Genomic DNA, 19,761 nt, shown 5'->3' with positions numbered 1-19,761 from the left:
AGAGCAGCCTAAAGTCACTGCATTTCTACACAAACTAGAGAGAACAGCCTAAACTCACTGGATTTCTACAAAAAAATAGCGAGAACAGCCTAAAGGCACTGGATTTCTACACAAACTAGTGAGAACACCCTAAAGTCACTGGATTTCTACACAAACTAGTGAGAACAGCCTTAAGTCACTGGATTTCTACACAAACTAGTGAGGACAGCCTAAAGTCACTGGATTCCTACACAAACTTGTGAGAGCAGCCTAAAGTCACTGGATTTCTACACAAACTAGTGAGAACAGCCTAAAGTCACTGGATTTCTACAAAAACTAATGAGAACAGCCTAAAGTCACTGGATTTCTACACAAACTAGTGAAAACAGGCTTAAGTCGCTGGATTTCTACAGAAACTAGTGAGGACAGCCTAAAGTCACTGGATTTCTACACAAACTAGTGAGAACAGCCTAAAGTCACTTGATTTCTACACAAACTAGTGAAAACAGCCTTAAGTCGCTGGATTTCTACACAAACTGGTGAGAACAGCCTAAAGTCACTGGATTTTTACAAAAAAATAGCGAGAACAGCCTAAATTCACTGGATTTCTACACAAACTAGTAAGAACAGCCTTAAGTCGCTGGATTTCTACACAAACTAGTGAAGACAGCCTAAAGTCACTGCATTTCTACACAAACTAGTGAGACCAGCCTAAAGTCACTGGATTTCTACATAAACTAGTGAGAACAGACTAAAGTCACTGGATTTCTACACAAACTAGTGAGGACACCCTAAAGTCACTGGATTTCTACACAAACTAGTGAGAACAGACTAAAGTCACTGGGTATCTACAAAAAATAGCGAGAACAGCCTAGAGTCACTGGATTTCTACACAAACTAGTGAGAACAGCCTAAAGTCATTGAATTTCTACACAAACTAGTGAGAACAGCCTAAAGTAATTGAATTTCTACACAAACTAGTGAGAACAGCCTAAAGTCAATGGATTTCTACCTGAACTAGTTAGAACAGCCTAAGTCACTGGATTTCTACACAAACTAGTGAAAACAGCCCGTAATCTATACATGATTCTGTGAACTAAGAATTCTTTGCAGGTTTCTGAGACAAGCCAAAATATAAACAGGACGACGCATGAGTCTCAGAAATTATATGCAAACGAAGACTAGATATCAGTCCCCAAGTAACCGGAATTCTACATTAGTTTCCATGACTGTAGAAACACTAAGGTGGTCTCTATGAGTGGTAAAAATGCTAAAAGTTTCTGTGAGTTGAAAGACATCTTGTGGGAATCTGAGTGATTTTAATTGTATACATGTTTTTGTGATAACCTAGTTATCCCTGTAGTTTTACTTCTGCATTTCAATAAAAGAAACTAAGCAACCACACTTATACATACATTTTTTTGAAGAGCAGAAATTCTATACAGGAGTTTTATATATATATATATATATATATATATATATATATCTGCACAATTACCAATTATATCTAATTAACAAACACCCTCAAAAACAGATGTAGATCCAACACAACATAATAGTGCTATTCACATCTCCTTCTAAACGCCAGTAAACAAAATGAATAACAACAGCGCAATGACGTACTCTCGTTCTTTCACAGTCAGTGAATTTAATTACATTAGCGCATAACAAGGACAAGTAGAAGGTTAAACGGTGAATTCCATACGTAGTGCAAGAGAATTGGATTAATAATGGGCATATCAAAACAGGGTTGAATGTGAGGAAAGTGCTTCATTGTATTAAACAAATATAGTATTTGACGAGGAGATGATGATATTAATTAAAGAGACCGAGATGATCTACTTGACTTGTAATGATTATATATATATACATATATATATATATATATATATATATATTATATATATATATATATATATATATATATGTATATATATATATATATATATATATACCTGCTAAGCTACAACCATAGTTGGAAAAGCAGGATGCTATAAGCCCAAGGGCTCCAACAGGGAAAATAACTCAGCAAGGAAAGGAAATAAGTAAATAAACTACAAGTGAAGTAATGAACAATATAAAACATTTCAACGACAGTAACAACATTAAAACGGATCTTAATAGATTATAAAAACTTAAAAAAAACCAAGACGAAGATAAATAAAATAGAAAAGTGTACCTGAGTGTACCCTCAAGCAAGAGGGCTCCACTCCAAGACAGCGGAAGACCATGGCATTATCCAGGAATAGGGTATCAGAGCTGTAAAAATGTTAAATATTTAGATAGATTTCATACACAGATTCAACCCTTCCCATCCCCTCGCCTTTTGCTAACTACAGTCCACTGGTTCGGCATGGGAGAGTGCGGTTTCCTAGTGTAAATCTAAGGATACCTTTTCTCCCCAGGGTATAACTGTTCCTCTCTCTCTCTCTCTCTCTCTCTCTCTCTCTCTCTCTCTCTCTATATATATATATATATATGTGTGTGTGTGTGTGTGTTTATATATGGTCAGTCACTTGCTCTTTATCGTATATGAGATTTGTATCTGAAGAAAATCATTTCAGAATAATTTAGGCCTAATTCAATGAGTTAGTTAACCTCTGGAGCGTTTAGGTTCCAAGCACCTAAATTTCACTGAATTTGTAACTTATTATATACCTAAGATATAACCAGAGGTTTACCGATAATATTTCCTCTATTTCATATTTTTGTCATCACAAATTGAACTATAAACTTTATTTCTGGACTTGAACTATAAACTTTTCAGGCTTTTAAAACATTAATTTCGAAATTTTTAAAATGATTTTTTTTCTACTTTTACTCATTATCATATTTATTTGCTACGGAAATAACAATTGAGCCAAATCATCTTCAAGATTTAAAAACATTGAATATTATCCGTCACCAAAAAAATAAAGTAAGCGTTGTTAATGTATCATGTAGTTTTTTAAATCTTAAAACCGTAATTTTTATCTTATTTATAAACACTAATTGATTCTGAAAGTAAAATACTCCTTTCACAGTTATTTTTCAACCCATTATCCTTTCAACTCCTGATCTACATAATTCATATCCACCTGTTGTTATACCTTCCTTTCTGAGTGGGGATACTTTAAGGTGGTGAAAGAGTTTGTGCGTTGCCATGATCACAAAAGATGTACTACTATGAGATTCAGGGCCTCTGTAACACGGTTTTTTGGACTTTGCTCCTTATCAAAGCATCGGGTGTAGCTGAAAGTTGACATATGTATATTTTACAACCACACACAAATTTTGTCAGCATTATCAATAACCTAAACCCGATGGTTTTAATTTTTATAGAGTAAAAATGATCCAGCCGACGCCATGGCCAGTGATACCGAGCCAAGAGTCGAAAACATTCATTACGTAAGCAATGTAAACACCTTTGGACAAAATTTTGCCCCGCCCATCCACCAGACACCCATTCACCTTCTTCCATCTGCTCTGAAACCCATAACAGTCAAGAATGGCTAACAGGATTTGGAATTGCCCCCGTGGTTGCAAACCTGCATTTGTCTTACAACTTGCAACTTTATACAGTCATGAGAAAGCCGTTGGCCATATCTATTATAGCCTGAATAGGTAATTATTCAGTTTCTAGTTTAAATCCAATGTTTATGGTCTGATTTGTATTTAGCGTAACATGATTATAATACTTGTAATGTCATTCAGGCTTTTGAACATTTCCATTAACTATTCACTATGCCACCGAGAGAGAGAGAGAGAGAGAGAGAGAGAGAGAGAGAGAGAGAGAGAGAGAGATTGTATGTAAACAGTCTTTATATAACTTTTTTTGTTAAAATAAGATTTTTGTGCTAAAATCTCCATCAGACCAACGGATCATCCCATATAATTTTTTTTCTTCTTCTTAAAGCGTACGAACGTGCTGGCTATGTTTTGGGCATGACTGCATTTTGTAAATAAATCATGAATAGTTTTAGGAGTTTTATTTGTACATCTAATGGGAATCTATAGAAGTAAAGTGAACATAATTCATTTATAATTTAAAATATTTACTACATGTAGCAAAACAAATAGTAGTAAAGATGATAATGCAATGAAGGAATGATACCATACTTTATCTTTAGCTTCAACTTCAGCAATAACATACCCAGTTGCCATAATTTGTCAGCTTAATGAAATAACCTATCATCTAATGTTAAACTTAATTTCTGAGGAGGCCATGGCTTATTGCACAGTGACAAAGACTTTATGAATGGCGGAACAATACATAGATGTGGGTGGGGTATCAGTGCTGGCGTAGTAATACTACTGTAGCAGTACTGCCGCAACAGTAGTATGCATGAATTAAACGTTTAGGCCAACTGCTGGGATCATTGAGGATCATTTAGCACTTCTTACAACTACTCGAGAAATGAGTTTTTATAGCCAGAATTTGAATTTTTTGATCCAGCAATGCCCATGATAGCCTTCAGTGTTATCCTGATTCATAACGAGGCCAAAGTGGGTGGAGTCTCATGAAGTCATCATTCTGACGATAATTATTGGTGAAGGTTTAAAGCCAAAATACAGTACCGGCTACCTTTTTTTTTTTTTTACAGTAAATAGGTAGGTAGATAGACAATGAATAAAAATTGCTTGACATTGGATATAGCAGTTATCAAACCAAGCTGGTCTACAACGTTTTTGAAAATTACCAACTATTCCATACACTTTGTCAATCTGATTGTGACCTATAAAGTAGACTGTAATTTCTTAGGAAACTTATTTTGGGAGTTAGACAAATAATCGAAGTGTTTTTGTATTTATTAACATATTTTGTTCGTTTGTTCATTATGACAATTCTCAGTGGAGAGGTTTCAGAGTTCATAAAGGTGTACTGCTTTGCTTTTATTTACACTTTTATGTTATTGTTGGCAGAGGTATAGCCTTCGTTACGTATAACCAATCATCGATCGAGAAAGAGAGAAGAAATGCCGTCATAAGTTACGTAACGAGTGCGTTCGAAACCTTTTCTCTGAGTAAGTTGGCACGTCTTCAAAAATCGTCACTTTTACTTAATAAAGTACCAAATTTATTCAACCTACGTAATGCAGAATATAGTCAAAATTTATGTGTAGATATAATGTGCATTCTGAATAAGCGTTATATTTATGAAATTCATAGAAAAAAAGTTATTGCGAAAAAACCGTGTTACAGGGGCCCTGAATCTCATAGTAGTCAGGGTCATCCATACTATGTTGGTTTACTTTGAACGATCAGACGAAAGTCTCCCTTCATCACCAATTCACACTGGTTAGCGTGGATATGCAAACTGACCAAATACCAGACATGAATATAGACATGTCTAAGGCCTCTGTCCTGCAGTGAACTAAAAATACTGCATTTGTTGTTAATTGTTATTATATGTAATTCTCATTTATTTATCAATATACTTATGTTCTTTCTTTTTATAAATATTTAAGAACTATTAAACAGATAATACTAAGAAGATATTTATCTATTTGTTTATATGTTTGTGGCTCTTCTTTGCTTTTTTTTTCCTGGTGTCCTCATAGATAATCATCTCGTTGATGCTTTTATATATAACTAATGAATACCAAACACTCTTTCCCAGAGGCAATTGGCGGCAAGAATTGCCTGTCTGCTGACGGTATGGTTTTGTCTGTCTACTGACCGTATGATTTCCTATATCTACTGAAGGAATGACTTGCCTGTCTACTGACAGTATGAATTTTCCTGTCTACTAACTGTATAAATTTCCCTGTCTACCAATGGTATGATTTCGGGTATCCAATGAAGGCAGGACTAGCCTGTCTAAAGACAGTATGATTTTGTCTGTCTAATGACAATAAGATTTTGTTTCTATATTGACGACATGAATATGCCTCTTTACTGACGGCATGACTTCGCCTGTCTACGGAACGATAGAATTGCATGTCTACTGACGGTATGAATTATGCACACTTATTTATTAAATTCTTCATGACCACCTGTCTGGCTTTCGGGAGGAGACTGATATTCAACTTGACATTTTCTTGTTAATTTTTGGTCCAAGGTGAAATTACTTTCACTGTCCCTCTTAAGAAGTCTAATCCTTCAGCAAGATGGGGCTCTAAAGGGTTTATTAAATTATGGAATTATATATAATTTTAAAAGGCAGCCCTCAAAGCACTTGATGTATAAAGAAATTCAAATAAAAAAATGTATTTTCATGAGAACTGCAATAAGGCAATTTAAATATAAACTAAATTAACGTGAGTTTTTTTTTTTTTTTTTTTTTTTTTTTTTTTTTTTTGATAAAAGTAAGCCTTAATTACTTGAAGGTTACAAACAAACTTTCATCTTAAATGTGGTTATTTTCCAACATCATATCCGGGAAAAAAACACTTAAAATGTATGTTTAGACAAGGAAAAAACGCTTAAAATGTATGTTTGGACAAGGAAAAACGCTTAAAATGTATGTTTAGACAAGGAAAAAACGCTTAAAATGTATGTTTAGACAAGGAAAAAAACACTTAAAATGTATGTTTATACAAGGAAAAGCACTTAAAATGTATGTTTATACAAGGAAAAAACGCTTAAAATGTATGTTTAGACAAGGAAAAACGCTTAAAATGTATGTTTAGACAAGGAAAAAACGCTTAAAATGTATGTTTAGACAAGGAAAAAACGCTTGAAATGTATGTTTAGACAAGGAAAAACGCTTAAAATGTATGTTTAGACAAGGAAAAAACGCTTAAAATGTATGTTTAGACAAGGAAAAACGCTTAAAATGTATGTTTAGACAAGGAAAAACGCTTAAAATGTTTGTTAATACAAGGAAAAACGCTTAAAATGTATGTTTATACAAGGAAAAACTCTTAAAATGTATATTTACACAAGGAAAAAACGCTTAAAATGTATGTTTAGACAAGGAAAAAACGCTTAAAATGTTTGTTTAGATAAGGGGAAAACGCTTAAAATGTATGTTTAGACAAGGAAAAACCGCTTAAAATGTATGTTTAGGCAAGGAAAAAACGCTTAAAATTTATGTTAATACAAGGAAAAATGCTTAAAATGTATGTTTAGACAAGTAAAAACCGCTTAAAATGTTTGTTTATGCAAGGAAAAACGCTTAAAATGTATGTTTAGACAACGAAAAAAACGCTTAAAATGTATGTTTACACCAGGAAAAAACTCTGAAAATGTATGTTTAGACAAGGAAAAAACCCTTAAAATGTAGGTTTAAACCGGGGGAAAAACATAAAATGTATGTTTAAACCGGGGGAAAAAACATAAAATGTATGTTTAAACCAGGGGAAAAAACATAAAATGTATGTTTAAACCGGGGGAAAAAACATAAAATGTATGTTTAAACCGGGGGAAAAAACATAAAATGTATGTTTAAACCGGGGGAAAAAACATAAAATGTATGTTTAAACCGGGGGAAAAAACATAAAATGTATGTTTAAACCGGGGGAAAAAACATAAAATGTATGTTTAAACCGGGGGAAAAAACATAAAATGTATGTTTAAACCGGGGGAAAAAACATAAAATGTATGTTTAAACCGGGGGAAAAAACATAAAATGTATGTTTAAACCGGGGGAAAACCTTAAACGTAAGGTTAACGGGAAAAACGCTTAAATTATATGTCTAACCCGTGGAAAAAACTTAAAATTCATGTTTAAACCGGGGGAAAATCTTTAAATGTATTGTTAAATGGGGGAAAACGTTTAAAATGTATGTTTAAACCGGAGAAACAACTTAAAATGTATGTTAACCGGAAAAACCGCTTAAAATGCATGTTTAAACTGGGGAAAAAAATTTAAAATGTATGTATAAACGGAAAAAATAACTATTATAATGTATGTTGAAACAGGATAAACTCCATTACAATGTGGTTAAATCGGGGAAAAACTCTTAAAATATATGTTTAAACCAGAAAAACTTAAAATCTATGTTTAATTTTGGGGGGGGGACAATAAAATATGTGTTTATATTTCAAACAGGGAAAACCATTAAAATTAATGTTTTAACTCAAGATTTTGATACAAACGTTCAATTTCAATGAAACCGGCTCTATACACTTTTTTTTCACAATGATAGAATGTAAAAGATGTAGTACACTTTGCCTCTATTCAACCTTGATTTATCTCATTCTAAACTGTGTACTGAATTACATACATCTACATTTCCTCGGAAGATTTAAGTCTTTAACTCTCCTAGACGATATTACCATACGAACGACCACTTTCCCAGCAATTATATATTTGATTTTCTCAATTTTTATTTCAGAAGGAGTATACCTTACAGTTATGTGCTATTACAGAGAGATTTCATCTTCCAAAGGCATCTTCATGAACAAGAGTCGTTTATTTTGCTCTACTGTATATGATAAAACCTTTTATCAATCTAACCCTTAAAAAAAAAAAAAAAAAAAAAAAGTACTACTATTGCTACATTTAAAATCGTACTATCGAGCACGAGCGAGGTCGAACTCCCGTCCATACAGATAGCCGGGCAAGGACGTTTGTCAATGTATGAATCAGTTTGTTTACATTGGGATCGGACTTTTGAATATACCAAAACTAATCAATAATTGCATCCCACAACTAAGACCTTTAAAATCGTACCAATTCCAGCTTTCAAAGCGAACTGACCTTTCTACAGCCCTTCAATCTTTCCCAACAGGAGCTGACCTTCAAGGTCACGGAATCATCCTTCGAGAGGGGAGCCATCGTCATCACGTGCGACGCCAGGCTGCCGGTCATCTATCACAAATCGACCAACGTCACTCTCGTCAACGCAGACCAACCACAGCCAGCGGGATTTGGCTGGTTCTCTTCAGGTTAAGTTTCCAAGGGAGATATGATAAGATTATCCTCATTATGCTTCTCATTATACACTTCACTGTGATAATGATTTATGACATGATTTTCTTCACTACAATGTCATTATCATGATCAGTCATTTTCTTCATTATATTCCCTATTGTGACGATTGTCAATTGTGCTCATGAAACTGCCGTGTCTCTTATTATAAGCTTCATTGTGATAATGATTAATGAGATCATGAATTTCCGCACTACGATGTTATTATCATGACGATTGTCATTTTTCTCAATATATTTCTTACAGTGACGATTGTCAATTGTGCTCATGAAACTGTTATGTTTCTTATCATAAGCTTCATTGTAATAATGATTTATGAGATCATGATTTTCCTCACTACAATGTCATTATCATGATGATTGTCATTTTCTACATTATATTCCTTATAGTCATGATTGTCAAGCGTGCTTATGAAACTGTCGTGTTTCTCATTATAAGCTTCATTGTCATAACCATTTTTGACATCATGATGTTCATCATTACAATGTTCGCAGGTTTAATGTCACTATCGTGATCACTGTCATTTTCCTCATTATAGTGACGATTATCAAGCGTGCTCATCATACTGTCGTAATGACTGCAACTGTATTCATTATTCTTTTTCATTATGATTACAATTAATAATTCTTATCAAACTCATCATTATCCACATTACGATTAATATTTTGATAAATGTTGTTTTTATCTTTATAAATATTGTTTTTTAACTATTACTGATATTTCATTCTTCATAACATCCATTAACGTAACCAATGCCTCTATGACTTTTACTTCCTAACACTTCTTGTCATTAATACTAATTTAATTTCATCCATAAGATTTTTAAGCAAATTCCATTCTTTATCCTTCATACCTTTATCGGCACTACTATAGCTACCACAATTCAAATAACAATTATCAACATTACTTTTGATATCATCAATATGATCTAATATATGTCCTTAAAGCTACTTTTTATTCATTTATCATAATTTGTTAAGTCATAGCACCTGTATTTATAAACTACAGTATACCATTGTCATAACACCAATAACTGTATTTTAATAGCATCTTTATTACTAACATCATTACACGTTTATAATCACTATTGTCATTAACTTCGGCACATTCTCCCTTATAAATAATTTTCCTATTTATAGTTATGGAAATATTAATCATCACAATTTTAATAGCATCATCAGGCTCTGAAATATCAATATCAATAATACTGTGGTGGCCGATGCGGTAACGTCCCTGACTGGTGAACGCCGGACTGGGGTTCGAGTCCCGCTCAAACTCGTTAGCTCCTTTGATCGTTGAAACCTCATGAGTCTTGTGAGCTAAGGATGGGGGGTTTGGGGAAGCCTATATGTCTATCTGCTGAGTTGTCAGCAGCCATTGCCTGGCCCTCCTTGGTCCTAGCTTGGGTGGATAGGGGACGTGGGGGCTGATCAAATGTATATATGGTCAGTCTATAGGGCACTGTCCTGCTTGAGAGGGCAATGCCATTGTCCCTTGCCTCTACCATTCATAAGCGACCTTTAAAACTCTTTAATACACGTAACTTCACAATTATCAACAACAAGCTAACTATCACACCCAAGTCAATCTTATACCCACCTCTATGCCATCATTATCAGCACTACCAATAAAACACCATGTCATCATCAATATGAAAACACTGACGACAACATTCAGTTGCTGGCAGATTTAATTTCATATACTGTAACTTTCACTATCGTCATTACTTTATTCTAAACAGATTTTGTAATAGAGAAAATTTCACTATCGGTATCATAAATATCAAATCACTGTAGCTACCGTTTAGTTGCTAACATATCTTTTTTCATACATTGTAACTTTCACTCTCCTCATTATCTTATTGTTTTAGATTTTCTTGTAAATACTGAAAATTTCTCTATCGTCATTAAATGCTATTAATCACTCACCACTATACTCATGATCTATACCACTAATACTGCTATACATCATAAGAGTGGAAACATATCGAGATTGGGAGAAAAACATCTTTAGCCATAATGTTACAGTAAAAAAAAAAGGTCATAGACATAACACTCATTTCTACCATTAATCAAAATAGAGAGGTCTATTATAGTTTCGAGAAGCTATCCTACCATTTAGCAAGATTTCAACGATCTATATTCATCTATTTTTTTTACTATTGGTGTTCAAATGATTTTCTTTTACACTTTTACATTATAAAGCTTAATACTATAAGTCTCATCACCCATAATCTTTGACATTTCAGTCAATGTTGTAGTTGTATAAAGGCCAGGTATTGGGTTGGCTAAACTAATCAAAGTTCATATATATATATATATATATATATATACATACATACATACATACATACATACACACACACACACATATATATATATATATATATATTTATATAAAGAAGCTATAATTAACTTAATAGCCAATGATATTTCTACATCTAAAGTGGATATACAATACTTCTAGCAAATAATTTAGCTGCAAATACAATATCACTAACAAAACATGCTGTAAATTACAACACATCTAACATAACAATTATCATCATATACTTTATTGCTATCAAAATAATAAACTGCATAAAAATCACTTAGGTATTAAACCATAAAACGAATCTTGAGCTCTTGATTGCATACACAAGCGTAAACGAAATCCATCTAATCTTTCAGTTACAATAACGATGAGGATATTGCTTTGGAAGCAGTAAGTCAAAAGGGAAAAATACGAAAAGACACATTTGTGAAAGGCAGGGAATTGAATTGGTCCCTTGTTACTCACTTGTACAAATCAGGGGATGATGCCCAGTTGATGAAGCATAAGTGAAGACATGGCAATAAGCTGAGAGAGAGAGAGAGAGAGAGAGAGAGAGAGAGAGAGAGAGAGATGACTTTTCAGTTATCAAAAAGTACGTAGAGAGAGAGAGAGAGAGAGAGAGAGAGAGAGAGATGATTTTTCAGTGATAAGAAAAAAGTACTTCCAAAGGAGAGAGAGAGAGAGAGAGAGAGAGAGAGAGAGAGAGATGATTTTTCAGTGATAAGAAAAAAGTACTTCCAAAGGAGAGAGAGAGAGAGAGAGAGAGAGAGAGAGAGAGAGAGATGATTTTTCAGTGATAAGAAAAAAGTACTTCCAAAGGGGAGAGAGAGAGAGAGAGAGAGAGAGAGAGAGAGAGAGAGATGACTTTTCAGTTATTAAAAAAGTACTTAGAGAGAGAGAGAGAGAGAGAGAGAGAGAGAGAGAGATGACAGCAGTTATTAGAAAAAAGTACTTTGAAAGGAGAGAGAGAGAGAGAGAGAGAGAGAGAGAGAGAGAGAGAGATATGATTTTCCAGTGATTAAAAAATGCTCTTTTAAAATGCAAGTGGGGAATAAGTAAAAGTTCTAATCACCAATACCATTCGTGAAGCGTCAAATTATTCAAGTTATATTGAAGAAAAAAAAAGTAATAAAAAAAATACTGAAAGAATTTCCTTTTCTTTCGTTAACTTTTACACGCTGAATGATTCCCTAATTAAATGGTCCAGTTCTAATTGACTCCACTTTTTATTATCTTTATCTTTTTATGATTCGTCATAATTCATTAACGGTTCAGTGACTCTTTTCCGTCTGTCCAAGTCTTGGAATTCTCCTCTTTCCTCGGTATTCACCGAATTTATTCTTTTATAAGACAAATCATTCGATTCCTCTTAGATTAAGCCCCGTTTTTATCTTCTGTTCTTTTTTCCTATTCCCGGAAAACATAATTATCGTGGTCTTCGTGGTAAACTCTAGGTTCTAGTTTTTAAACATTAGGAGATTCTCTAAAAACTCTACAGTACTTCCACGTATGATTTAATAAGTCCTAAAATCTCTACCTATTTCTTGAATTTAACTTTCAGGAAATTAAATCCCACATAAACACTTGCTGGAAGTTAAATGATAAATAACGGAATGATTGATGAGGACAGTCATAACTTCTGATAATCAGGCGCCAATAAACGGTATAAATGCTGAGTTATTCTCGTACCTTCACTTCCTGAATGGAATAATTCTTTCAAAAACTGTTCTAAAAATTCAATATAAAAAATCATATAAGTTTATCTTGAAACTATTTAAAGAACTTCAACTGTGAATATTGAAAGTTTAAAATCTTTCTTTAAGGAAAAATATACGCGAATCGAATTTAATTTTATATTTTAGTGAATAAACTTCTCTTTGTCTATTGTAAATTGACAAAAATTGAAAATTGATGGAATAGCAATGGAGTACAATGAATAAAGAGTTTCGTTACATAAATAAACTAGAGGGGCACTCGGTAAAGCGCAGACCTCCCCCGCTGTAACTTATTTCTCAACCTTTTGCTCGAACTTGACCTTTGACCTTATCATCTATTAATTGGTGTGGATTTTCATACACTTAAATATAAACCAAGTTTGAAGTCTCTGTGACAAGGATGTCCAAACTTATCACTGATTACGTGAATTGGACATTTTGCTTGACTGTGACTCTGACCTTTGACCTTGACCTTCCAAAATTTTATAATTTTTTTAGCTTTTTACATAAAAGTTAATTCATGCAAGTTTCATTACTTTATGATTAAAATTGTGGCCAGGAAGCTGTTCACAAACAAACACACACATACACAAATATGCATACAACCAGCGGGGTAAAACATAACCTCCTCCCAATTTCCTTGGTGGAGGTAAAAAAAAAATAACCGTTATTCAGCAAGGAAGAATTAGCTTTCTATTAATGAAGATATGTTATATCTTCGAAAAGGTATAGGTTAATAACATATTGTTTTGTTATATAAAAGGAATGGATATTATAATGGAATATATCATCTACTGAAAACAGGATTCCATTTTGTTGTTTTGGATGGAGAAAGTCGTTATATAAGACATTGGCTTTTGTGAAATTTTGAATCTCGCAAATTTTGGATTTTAATGATGTTTAAAAAAAATCACCTTTTCAATTAAAATTTTAGAAGTGTTCGCATGAAATAATACTTTAAAAGACATATTTCTTACAGACATTAGCGTTTTTCAACAAAATATGTATGGTGATGAATTTTCAAAATTCTCATAAGGGAAAGTCAGTTATTATTTAAGACATCAAACTTCGTTAACCAATCTTGACTGCAAACCAATCAATCATTTTTCTGTTTTGACAAACGAAATAGGTATAAATTTCTATTACGATCAATGAAAAAATCTATTTTGTTGACATATCACATCACAAGTGTGAAATTTAATTGGGAAAAAGTATTCATCAATAACTGAAATTTAATCCATGAACTTCTTAAAAGCCTATAGCATTCGCCCACCAAATATATTTTTCTAAATAATTCACAACCCTGGCAAAATTCTAGGGTATTTCCCGCTAGCTATAACATACTTTACAATACAGAACCCGAGAAACGTCTATCTACGGTATTAATCCAGGAAATTTACCTTACTATGTAATTCACGAACCTGAGAAAAGTCTACGGTACTCGTACACCAGATTTAACTTACTATTCAATCCACTAACCTGAGGAAAGTCTACGGTATCCGTACAGCAGATTTAACTTACTATATAATCACCGAACCTAAGTAAAGTCTACGGTATCCGTACAGCAGATTTAACTTACTATATAATCACCGAACCTAAGTAAAGTCTACGGTATCCGTACACCAGATTTACCTTACTATATAATCCACGAACCTGAGAAAAGTCTACGGTACTCGTACACCAGATTTAACTTACTATTCAATCCACTAACCCGAGGAAAGTCTACGGTATCCGTACAGCAGATTTAACTTACTATATAATCGACGAACCTAAGTAAAGTCTACGGTATCCGTACACCAGATTTAACTTACTATAAAATCCACGAACCTAAGTAAAGTCTACGGTATCCGTACACCAGATTTAACTTACTATAAAATCTACGAACCTGAGGAAAGTCTACGGTACTCGTACACCAGATTTAACTTACTATATAATCCACGAACCTAAGTAAAGTCTACGGTATCCGTACACCAGATTTAACTTACTATAAAATCTACGAACCTGAGGAAAGTCTACGGTACTCGTACACCAGATTTAACTTACTATATAATCCACGAACCTGAGAAAAGTCTACGGTACTCGTACACCAGATTTAACTTACTATTCAATCCACTAACCCGAGGAAAGTCTACGGTATCCGTACAGCAGATTTAACTTACTATATAATCCACGAACCTAAGTAAAGTCTACGGTATCCGTACACCAGATTTACCTTACTATATAATCCACGAACCTAAGTAAAGTCTACGGTATCCGTACACCAGATTTACCTTACTATATAATCCACGAACCTGAGAAAAGTCTACGGTACTCGTACACCAGATTTAACTTACTATTCAATCCACTAACCTGAGGAAAGTCTACGGTATCCGTACAGCAGATTTAACTTACTATATAATCCACGAACCTAAGTAAAGTCTACGGTATCCGTACACCAGATTTAACTTACTATAAAATCCACGAACCTAAGTAAAGTCTACGGTATCCGTACACCAGATTTAACTTACTATAAAATCCACGAACCTAAGTAAAGTCTACGGTATCCGTACACCAGATTTAACTTACTATAAAATCTACGAACCTGAGGAAAGTCTACGGCATTCCTCCAGCAAATATTACTTACTATATAAGACCTTTTTTCCCTTAAATATAAGCTATCAAGAACTGCAGTATGTGGAGAATGAGCACAATCCCAGAAAAGGGCCATATTGAGTCACCAGGGAGCTATTAAAATGAATGGCGCGAGAATAAAAACGGCTGATCTTTATGGGTATTCTGGAAACAAATTTCTCGGATGATGGTAAGATGAAAAGAGATCAGTTACGATTATTATAATCATTCACATCTCTCTCTCTCTCTCTCTCTCTCTCTCTCTCTCTCTCAAATAATAATAAATAACGAAATGAAATTAAAAAAAAATTAAAAAAATTAAATAAAAAATATATTTAATTAAGGAAGGTTTATTTGTCCCTACACCCAAAATGATAAGAGAATTGAAATTCTTATGGAAGCCAAGATGGAATTGCAGGAAGGGATTATTGGGAATTTTTTTTTCTTTGACTGAAATATGGATCCACTGAAAGAAGAGAAAAAATAGGAAGCAGCTAAAAGGAAGTTTTTGCACTGCATCGGTGAAGAAGAAGACGCTATGAGATAAGAAATGGGATGATAAACAATAAAGGTAAAATAATTAAAGATAGACAGTTGTATGGTTTCATCCAGTTTCATCAGAATATATTCTCACCAGAACGTCTACCGGGCAAGCCCAGCCACCACTGTAGTGCCCATCACAGCAGTGGCCTCTCTAGTAAACAAGTTAAACTAACGGTCCCCGGCTAGGATCGATCTGCTGCCATGCGAATGCTATGCGTAAGCGATAAACAGCTTAAACACATGGTTCCGGGCAGGGATTGATTTGCTGCCATGCAAATGCTTGGAGAAAATGTTGGTGCATAAAACGAAGTGGATCAGCCTTGTGAGGTTTAATTCACTTAGAAAAAAAAATGGAGAATATCAGGTCAGTTTAAAGACTGTAAAATTCGGAACTGAAAGAACTAATGGAGGTTAGGGACGAATGACACACTGTTTTTAAAGTGACTATGAGCAGCCGGTGAGGCTGTTGTTTAGGTATATGGCGCGGCATTCATTGCGCGGAAGTTTTCTGCCAAAGTGGTTCATCCCTGATTAGTTGGTTAAAGTAGGAACACAGCGTTGAAATAGTTTACTGTTATATATGAATGTATGTATGTATGTATATATATATATATATATATATATATAAGCCCTTACGCTAAAACTAGCACTAATACGTTTATATACGAAAAAATATTAGCCTCAGTATATCCTTTAAAAAAAAGGGGGGGGGAAGTTCCAAACTGTACACTGCAAAAGGTTCAAACTGTACACTGCAAAAGGTTCAAACTGTACACTGCAAAAGGACGTGAAATGGTTAAGAGCACTGCCCAAGATTTGCTGAATAATATTTTTACATGATTTTCGTCAGTGTAAGTTATTTTAATAAATGAGACGCCGAAGATAACACAAAGGAAATGTCTAAATACGAAGGTTATCTAAATTTCCAATTGGAATAAAATCTTTTATACTGAAGTTTTTTTTGTATTTTCTTCATTTCTCCCCGATCCATATATTCCTAGGCGAACTTTGACATAAAAAATTACTTTGAGAAAAAATGTAAAAAAGATAGAAACCCAACTATGAATAAGAGGAGTCCCCCTCTTTGTACCTATGTAACTTCGACCTTCTCGAAACATCGTTATCCGAGTTATAGCAACTTTCATAAAAGTTCCAAGATAAGAAATTTCACTCATATTCTTCCTTGTTCAAAGGGCAAAAACCTCCAGGGTACAAAGATGCCATTATATAAAATGGCACAATAAACTGAATTTTTTAGATATCTATCGAGAATCTTCTTCTTAGGTTTATCACTGTGTTATCCAATTAAATAACTTTCCACTGTATACAGTATAACTTTATAAATAAACATATTAACAAAAATCAACTTGTCAACTTCTCAATATATTATGTGAAAAAAAAATTCAATTTGTCATCTTCTAAAAAAGGAGGTGGCTCCAAAAAGAACGAAAGAAGTCACTGACACATCCATTTTTTAACTGCTAAATCATGTATGAGCCTTTAGTGCGGTTAGAGCTTACACAACATACAGAGATGGCTCACCAGCATCCAATCTAGACCACTAGATATACTGCGTTATTTCCTCCTATGTTTCATGCATATATATATATATATATATATACACACACATATACATATATGTATATATATATATATATATATATACACACACATATACATATATGTATATATATATATATATATATATGAAAGTCACAAATTCTTCTTAATATCCTCTTGAAACATCACTTTATTTCACAGCCCAATAAGAACTTCTTTTCTCAGCAAACAATTTCATACCCACATCCAAAGTCCTTTCCTTGACCTCATAAATAGAGAAACTTTTCTGTTTGTCTATCTGTTAGATCGGTGTTCGAACACACTCAAGCCCGATAGTTACTTGTAGTGTCTGCATCCTCACCTTCCTTGTGAGTTAAGGATGATTGAGACAATAGCTCTACCTGCTATTATCAGCAGCTATTGCCTGGCTTTCACTGGTCCTAGCTACAAAGAGAAGGAGTTTGGGCGTTGATTATATGTACCTTAAAAGACCGCTAATAACTTGAAAATCCTTTGTCTCGGACACAATTTCACAACAAACCAGGCATACTCTAACAACAGCTTCACCTTCAAGTTCCGTCACATAAGTGTTTCATAAAAAGCACTTGCTCAATGTAACCCTTTCCTTGCCTAATCTTATTCTGTTCTTCCCTTATAATTTCCTTTTGACTCATATTAATATTTCAGTCAAAATCATACAACATACCCTTCCTAGCATAGCAAGTAATATTACGACCCTATTAATTAAATTGTTGCCTATATTAACTTTACGTTCGGTTTTATGTTGATGGATACGCTCAATATATATATATATATATATATATGCACATGTGTATGTGTATGTGTATATATATATATATATATATATTTATATACATACATACATACATAAATACATGCATACATACAGTACATACATACATACATACATGCATACATACATACATATGTATATGTATATATATACACACTGTATATATATTTACACACACACATATATATATATATATATATATATACAGTATATATAAATGCATATATGTTTCTTTTGTGCATATCATTATACAAAGTTATTTTTCCAACAGGATCTTCACTAAGATCAAGAATGATCGTAGTAGCGATTACAACAGGGTTCCTGCTATGGCAAGGACTGTAGCATAGCACAAGTGTATGCTGGAACCACGAGACAGAGTCACACTTATGACGTCATGATACCAAGCAAGAGTAGAATACCGAGAATGGTGAACTATACGCCATCACTGAGTTAGAAGATGAAATATACAGTTAATTAGATGGAAAAGAGAATATTTAGAAAATTAACTGTACTCAAGTGCTGAGTGGAAATAGAAAAGTCTTAAGTCACCCACAGTGTAATAAAATAATGAAATTTTAATTCAATACAACATTGGGTGAAAATTTGGAACTCTAATCTAAATAATGCAAAATATGAGGTTGTGACTAACTTCAGTAACGAGAGGGAAGTTGAAAACCTTATTTCAACAAAATAAAAAAGTAAATGTGAAATTGAGTCCTTGAACGGTCTGGGATATTCAACATTGGCAACAGAGCAACAAACAAATGCATTTTGCTTCAGTACTGGTTAGGGATTTGAAAATCTACAGTGACTACAAAGCGAAGAAAATTATGAACAGTTTAAAGAGTGAAAATATGATATTGTAATCTACTTCAGCACTGGTTGGAGAGTCATAAGTCTACAGTGACTACAGAACAAAGACAATTATCAACAGTTTAAAGAATGCTGTTCTACAGGGTAAAGCAGTTGAACAATTTGAATTTAAGTACAGAGGATGAACAATTGACCCAGATGCTGAGGGCTGTAAGAATAGAAACTATAAGAATAGAGGACTGAAAGAATAGAAGACTGAGCAGGTAAAATGTTATCCACAATCCGAAGATGTAGCTTAGTAAACGTTTGCATAATATTTTCTTTTGTAAGAATACTGACAGATGTATTGTGTATGCATCAGTATACTAAATATAGGCCACAACTAGACCTCTTTTGGTATGAATTATCAACAAGAATTACAACATACAGAAGTACTGAATGTTTTTAAAATGAGGTAGATAGATAACACAAACGAATTGTATCATTTTCCCAGAGTGATTTTCCGTGATTTCCTTTCAATGTTTCTATTTTATCTGACAGCCTGATATGGATACTGG

At 33.6% G+C, this 19,761-nt stretch overlaps 1 protein-coding gene across 1 annotated transcript in view; it reads left to right on the top strand.

Moving 5' to 3' along the window:
• LOC137656835 (uncharacterized) overlaps nt 1–19,761 on the top strand; it is an 80,340-nt gene that overhangs the window by 59,738 nt on the left and 841 nt on the right. The window contains exons 6-7 of the mRNA XM_068391161.1: nt 8,637–8,793; nt 18,663–19,761. The exon at nt 18,663–19,761 is cut by the window's right edge and continues 841 nt beyond it. Of these exons, the coding sequence (XP_068247262.1) occupies nt 8,637–8,793; nt 18,663–18,733 (228 nt within the window). The 3' untranslated portion in view covers nt 18,734–19,761. The remainder of the gene's footprint in view (nt 1–8,636; nt 8,794–18,662) is intronic.

The sequence above is a fragment of the Palaemon carinicauda genome, chromosome 17 (assembly GCF_036898095.1).
Source record: "Palaemon carinicauda isolate YSFRI2023 chromosome 17, ASM3689809v2, whole genome shotgun sequence".
Lineage (NCBI taxonomy): Eukaryota > Metazoa > Arthropoda > Malacostraca > Decapoda > Palaemonidae > Palaemon > Palaemon carinicauda.
Note: the sequence above shows the minus strand (reverse complement) of the source record. Positions and strands in the feature narration are given on the sequence as shown.